Source organism: Salmo salar, chromosome ssa17, assembly GCF_905237065.1.
Source record: "Salmo salar chromosome ssa17, Ssal_v3.1, whole genome shotgun sequence".
Classification (NCBI taxonomy): Eukaryota; Metazoa; Chordata; class Actinopteri; order Salmoniformes; family Salmonidae; genus Salmo; species Salmo salar.
In genome coordinates this window covers 57,049,822-57,057,330 of record NC_059458.1, presented here as the reverse complement: position 1 = coordinate 57,057,330, position 7,509 = coordinate 57,049,822, and the positions used below count along the sequence as shown (strand labels likewise).

The window sequence follows — 7,509 nt, the reverse complement described above, 5'->3', positions numbered from 1 at the left end:
AGCACCAATAACCCAGCACCAATAACCCAGAACCCAGCATCAATAACCCAGCATTAATAACCCAGCACCAATAACCCAGCACCCAGCATCAATAACCCAGCATCAATAACCCAGCACCAATAACCCAGCACCCAGCATCAATAACCCAGCACCAATAACCCAGCACCCAGCATCAATAACCCAGCATTAATAACCCAGCACCAATAACCCAGCACCCAGCATCAATAACCTAGCATCAATAACCCAGCACCAATAACCCAGCATCAATAACCCAGCATCAATAACCCAGCACCAATAACCCAGCATCAATAACCCAGCATCAATAACCCAGCACCAATAACCCAGCACCCAGCATCAATAACCCAGCACCCAGCATCAATAACCCAGCACCAATAACCCAGCACCAATAACCCAGCACCCAGCATCAATAACCCAGCATTAATAACCCAGCATCAATAACCCAGCACCCAGCATCAATAACCCAGCATCAATAACCCAGCACCCAGCATCAATAACCCAGCACCAATAACCCAGCACCCAGCATCAATAACCCAGCATCAATAACCCAGCACCCAGCATCAATAACCCAGCACCAATAACCCAGCACCCAGCATCAATAACCCAGCGCCAATAACCCAGCACCCAGCATCAATAACCCTGCAGTTTTTAATGAAAACAACTCAGCAGTTGAGTCAACCAAACAACCCAGCATTTTTTAGAGTGTAACATAGTGCAGATATTATTATACAGTAATAAGCATTTATTAGCCTATATAAGAAAGAACTGAACTTAGAATAAAATGTAAACATTGTTACTGCACTGGCTCTTTTTTTAACAACACACACATATTTAACAACATTTGAAGTAATCCTTGATTGCTAACATGTTTTTACAATGACAGGTGATGGAGATTTACAGTTCCAACTTCTTGACCAGTTATGGTACATTAGGCCTACACCTCATCGTCATCCATTGGTCCACTAAGAGTTCAAAGTTCATGCCCATGATACATCTCTCGCAGAAAGGGCACCATGGAGCAGCGAGAATATTCCAGACACCGCTGCTTCTGTACAGGGTCGGGAGTGAACACATTTGCCAATCCGCTCTGTTGGTTATTACGTATTTCCAGTATTCCGTACTCGGAATCAAAATCTTGCAGGCATCCCGGCTGGTGACCTCGGAAATAAACTTGTCCAGATCACGGCACATGAGCCAGGGATGAGAGGTTGAGCTGATTACCCATGCAACGAGGGATGGAGGGGGGAAGGAGAGAGGGGGAAAAAACAGAAGAAGGGAAGAGAGGAAGAGATCCCTCTCCCCTGGTTAAGATGCTTACTGAGAGTTGTAATGAGACCCAGGGGAGTGGTGTCAACACGTTTGCAGAGACCTCCCGCTGCCCTGACACACACACTTTGATCTCACACACACAAACCACCATGCCCAAGGCCTGAGAGAGAGAGAGAGAGAGAGAGAGAGAGAGAGAGAGAGAGAGAGAGAGAGAGAGAGAGAGAGAGAGAGAGAGAGAGAGAGAGAGAGAGAGAGAGAGAGAGAGAGAGAGAGAGAGAGAGAGAGAGAGAGAGAGAGAGAGTGAAACTAGAGGGGCAGAGGAAAAGAGGGAACAAGAGAAAAAGGGATGATGGGAAAGCAGTGTTTTAATCTGCAGTGCAGGAAGTGTGATATCAGAGTACTGTCAGGGGTATCCTTTCTGTGCTGGCAAACAGCTCCACAAAGTCAAACATGGACATTGGGTTCTGAAACCCTACTGGTAAATGTTCAATCACTCCCCAGGGAAGGTCTCAAATGAAGGGTGGACCACACTGTCACAATGTCAAAACGTCGCCACTGAGCAACTTCCACTGGTGGCTTAACAGAGTCCTCTATGAGGAACAAGAGAGAATGAGAGTTATCCAGTGTCTTCTTCTGAGAGAAAGACTGTGGGTTCAAACAGTGACACAGGAGACACTGTTGCCCCTGTCCTCTTCTCTATCTGACAGCCAGGTCAGATTGTCAGTGCAGTAGAAGTGCAACAGAAGATTTACAGACTAATGCTGACATGTTCATATGAGAGATGAGGCATCTGGGGTCTGTCTTTTGCCTTACTTTAGAGTTTGTAAGAGCTTTTGTTGAAATAAAGGAATGACAGTACATAAAATAACATTCATGGATTTGCTAAGTGAGGATTTGCAACGGCGCCTGTCTCTTTAGACACACACATCATCCATCAGAGACTTGGGCATGTGTGTGTGTGTGTTGTGCCACACACACAACACACACACACACACACACACACACACACACACACACACACACACACACACACACACACACACACACACACACACACACACACACACAGCATCCATTAGAGCCTTGAATATATACAGTACACCACCACACCACACCTGCCCACCACCCTCACCTACCTGCCTTCCCACCACTAGGCTCCTGATTGGAGGGGGGCTCAGCAGGGAAGGGCTTCTCTAGTCATGTGGTCCTGGTGGGATTGGGCAGGTCAAAGACGATGGGCGGGTTCATGGGCTGGAAGTTGACGGTGCAGGCCGAGGCGTTGACGAACGTGGTGGTGCCGTCTGTCATCATACCATAACCTGGAGGAGGTAGAGGAGAGAGGAAGGGAGACAACTGCGTGAAAGACAGACTGTGACAGTAACACTCATTTATTCATTGACTTCTTTACACTCTCTCTACATTTTCCTTTGTTGACAGAACTATCCACATCTAACTGACAGTGGCGACTGCATCTCGTTTGACATGTAGCAAATGTTTTACAGGTGAGATACTTTCTGCTTTTTCGATCACTCAGAATGAACTGGTCGGTCTGATGTAGAGAATGTGTGACAAATGACAAAAGCTACAATTCCTTTTCTCTCCCTTCTTCCTTGCTCCCAATCTATCTCAGTCACTCAGATCCACACGCAGGGCTAAATCCGGCCTGTTCCTCCCTGTGTGAATCTGATTTAGTTACTAATCTGGTCCTCTCCGAAGGGGCCATGGTGCTCCAGGGGACACACGCTGACCTGCTAACCCCAAAATATAATCTCTCAGCCTGGAGACAAGGCCTCCCAGTCCCCCCTGGCCTGGATGAGATACTGCAGTACCACTTACAGGCATAATATATGACTAGAATTAAATACAGCCTCGTTGCAAGAATCCATAAACGAGTCATAATGATGTATTCCAAAGACCTTGACCTACAAGATCAATAATCTGATTTAAATATGTTGGCTTGTGTAGCAGTATGAGAAACCTCATTCATACAGAATGAAAGTGTGTGTGTGTGTGTGAGTGTGTACCTTCGTGGATGTGTCCGAACACGTGCAGCTTGGGCTGTACTCTCCTCTGGACAGTGTTGAGCAGCTCCATACAGCCCACCCGCTGCATCTTCTTAGGAACCCAGTCCAGGAATCCTAAACAGAGACAGCAACACAACACACCTCAATAACCACATAGGAAACACTGGTGATATAACATATGGACACACACTACACACTGTCTACACATCACTCCACAATACTATAATGCACTAGTCCAGAAGCCCTGTAGAGAATGGAGATGACTTACGCACACACACACACACACACACACACACACACACACACACACACACACACACACACACACACACACACACACACACACACACACACACACACACCGCCACACACACACACCGCTGCACACACACCGCTGCACTCTGCTACACACTAGTGGCGGTTCTAGACCATTTCAATTGGGGGGGGTCAAGCTGGGGCCAGTTGTACTGTTAGAGGGGCCAGTTACATTAGACGTTATTGTTGTCATATCGTTTTCTTCATTAGCAGGCAAAAGACCATGTTCATAATCATTATCGTTGCCACTGTCTAATAACGGATAGCAAAAATGAGTTATGTAAAAATTATTTCATACTCCACATTTAGTGGGGCCACAAGGGGGTCCAAAATTGTTATCAAAGGGGCACTGGCCCCGCCCCCCCAAGAACCGCTAGTGCTACACACAGGGTGACAGGGGTGAGAGAGAGACTGATTTAGCGACACTTCTACAGGAAGCATTCTGCTGAGTCTATAGAAACACTATCAGGACTGGTCTTTCTTGTGCCATGCACACGTTGGTGGTGGATGGCGTGACACGCCCTCATACACAAAGTGCTTTGAAATCTAGTGAAAAGCTCAAAATAAGTAAACGCAATTTGGCTAAAAACCCGTTGGGTTACTTTACAAGTCTGTGGAGACTTTTGTGATGTGGAGAGTAATGGCTCGGTCTCCATTTCTGGACACTCAACTAATTCTCTGCTTGTTTTAAAGCAGCTGGTAGGTAAACAGCTTTTATACAATGTTTCTCTCCTGTGAAACTTCCTCCTCAGCGCTAGATAAAGAGGCCATATTTCTCCTCTCCTCCATCTCTGTTCCATCGCTTTATCGCGCCCCATAAAAGACGAGGGGTTTTGCCGCAGTGCGAACGAACGGCATCTCTCACTCTTTTTCTCGGTCACCTTTCGTCTAGCCCTCGCTTTCTGTTGTATCTTTCTCTTCCTCTCTCTAGACCGACGGTCTCTCAGTAGTTCTCTGTCCCTCGCTCTCTCCTTCTCCCGCTCTCCGTATTCTCCCCCACCCCTTTCTCCCTCTCCTCCCTAGCCTCCTCTCTCTTGCTCTGTCTCTCCTTCTTCCCCACCTCTTTCTCCCTCTCCTCCCCTCTATCCCTCTCTTTGTCTCTCCCCCTAATAGGCATTAGTGGCCCGCTGTAGCTGCTCCATATGCCGGTGGCTTATGAGGAGAGGGGAGCTGGAGACACTTGGCTAAACTGAACGGAAAATAACTCCCTGTGTTTAGAGGCGAGACGCCACGCAGCAGCCACAGAAATCAATCACACACACTCGTCTGAGCATCTCCCAGCTGCAGCAGGAGATGGGCTGTGAAAGTGTGTGTGCGTTATGCAAATGTGTATGTAAGTGTGGGTAGATATTTACACGAGGATGATAACAGGAATAAATTACAGATTATTCAAAAAGAATTACTTATTTGACAGTCTATCAAAGCATTGAGTGTGTGCGCATGTGCGCGTCTGACTGTGTGCATATGTGCGTGTGTATGGAACGTGTGTGCGGTGACGTCTCATGATTGTGTCCCACAGGTGTAATGTCTCCCTCACCCAGTGGGGGGCAGTGTGTGACCAGTATGTCGGTGGAGTCGGGGATCTGGTTCCACTTGTCCAGCAGAGCCTGACCTCTTGGCAGGTTGAACCCCCAGCCATAGTACCATGGCTGCCTGGCTCAGAGAAAGAGAGGACAGAGAGGAGAGAGATTAATACAGTATATCATATCAACTGTCAACACAATCACCCATCAGATCATCATCTCTAATAAGGTTGAGCCCTGGGGGGGAGAGTCCTGCTGGGGGAGAGATTAACAGCCAAAATGGCACTTAACCTCTGAACCTCAATCATCTGCTCTGACAAATCAAAGACTACTGCTGCCACGTACAAAGTGCAACAGCATAAATTAGACAGAACCTTAGAGACGCAGGCAGAAAGCTCTAGGCTACAAAACCTCACAGCCTCAACATTAAACATTAACGTCCGCTTGATTCAACAGTCGGCATCGGAGCCTTCCAGGACGGGAGGGGAAAGGAGAAAAGAGAAAAGAAGAGGAAGAGAGGGACTTGACAGCTGGGTCCGTGTCCCTTCACTTTGATAGCGGACGCCTCTGGTGTGTGAGTGACGGTGGAGAAATTAACATGTCACTAACAATGAGTCCTCAGATCCATCTTCGTCTGTACCGTAAGGCGAGCCACGCGTGTGTAACCACGTTGACGCTGCCGTTAGCTCTCGTACCGCCGGCTTTTTTTAATTTGCAGAGAGCAGTCACTGGAAAAGCCAACTTTTATCGGCGCCACGCCGTCCGTCGCTTGGCGCTTCAGTGGAACGTCAGATGGAGGCTGTTTTATCATTTCCTGCCGGGTGGGGGGGGTGGGGGGGGGCGCACACACATGTACACGCACATACTTGATTAAAGAGACCTAGTGGTATAATACAGCAGGATACATTTGGTGAATGTCCCAACCCTGGGCTCACTGCCTGAGAGAGGTTAAGGAGACAGAGTGAGAGATGCATCATGGGAAACGGTGTCCCATTTCAGCTTGAATCTACTGCATTAAAATTCCATCACTTCAGGACATCAGAGCCTAAACACTTGATGAAACATCTGAAGTTCCCAGTGAACGCAATTTCAATAATTTACACAGTGAATTTTAAAACGTTTAAATTGGCCTGAGCAGATTAATTGGGCCGGTTAAATATTAATGTCCGTCTTAACATGGATGTCTCAATTAAAATGAGATGAGCTGCCAGTCTCACCTGCGTTCCAAATGGCACCCTATTCCCTAGTGCACTACTTTTGACCAGAGCTGTATTGGGAATAGAGTGACATTTGAGACGCAACCCATCCATCCCCTCTTCATATCTGAATGGAGAGATGAAGAACAAGCGAAAGATGAGAGACGGAGGAAAAGCACTTTTCTCTGGTAATCACTATTGGACTGTAATTTCCCTAACAGAGGATTAGATAGAGAGAGAGAGAGAGAGAGAGAGAGAGAGAGAGAGAGAGAGAGAGAGAGAGAGAGAGAAGAGAAAGAATTAAGGGGCTATTGAGAGAGACATGGAGATGGAATGAGATAGAGATGAAGGGAATGAGAGAGAAAAGAGTGAGTTTGTACATTATGTAAATACTTGCATTTCTTCTTTCTGTTCCCACTTCCAACTTGTCTCAAGTTAAAAGTCTTGGATTTTCTACCACTAGGGCCAAAATCACATGCTATACAGTATCTAGCATGCTAGCAGATACCCATACTGCCCTACCAAGCAAAAAGGCAGTAACTGCTCATATCGTGGAACTGAGAAAATTGTTTTTATTTGCCTTGGTTTCACAGTAACTTATTGCAGTTACTCCTAATATGACCCCCATTTTCTCCAAAACACAATACAATCGATGCAGGATACTTGTCCACATAATTAAGCATGTATTTAATGTAGCAAAAATGACATTAACTCATTTTCAACCAAATTAGCAGTTACTGCTTTTTCCTTGGTAGGGCAGCATAGACTTCCAGTCATTGCGCCTATGCTAGTTAACATTGGATTGCGATACTACCACCAACTACCTTGATACTGGACACAGACATAAAAATGGTATCCACGAGTGCACCTGACTCTGAAAGTGCACCCGACTCTGAAAGTGCACCCGACTCTGAAAGGGCACCCGACTCTGAAAGGGCACCCGACTCTGAAAGGGCACCCGACTCTGAAAGGGCACCCGACTCTGAAAGGGCACCCGACTCTGAAAGTGCACCTGACACTGAAAGTGCACCTGACTGTATTATTTAATAAGGACATGGACCATATAAAATGTAACATGTCAGCAGTGTAACATGTTACATCCTTATCACAGTAGCAAAAGGAAGAAACACTCTCACAGTTAAATCAGCGTAACTTCATTCCAGG

At 46.7% G+C, this 7,509-nt stretch overlaps 1 protein-coding gene across 3 annotated transcripts in view; it reads right to left on the bottom strand.

The window, feature by feature from the left end:
• Positions 1-561: 561 nt before the first annotated feature.
• Positions 562-7,509, bottom strand: part of LOC106576156 (metallophosphoesterase domain-containing protein 1) — a 46,678-nt gene continuing 39,730 nt past the window's right edge. Inside the window, exons 5-8 of one of the 3 annotated variants that reach the window (XR_006760121.1) lie at positions 5,164-5,279; positions 3,312-3,425; positions 2,424-2,606; positions 562-1,231 (exon numbers count right to left, since the gene is read on the bottom strand). Coding sequence is in view for 1 of the 3 variants with exons in the window: in XM_014153102.2 (XP_014008577.1) it covers positions 2,485-2,606; positions 3,312-3,425; positions 5,164-5,279 (352 nt within the window). In the remaining 2 variants the exon portion in view is untranslated. Of the gene's footprint in view, positions 1,232-1,552; positions 2,607-3,311; positions 3,426-5,163; positions 5,280-7,509 lie in introns of those variants that run through there. The other 2 variants (XR_006760120.1, XM_014153102.2) reach the window with 2 other exon arrangements.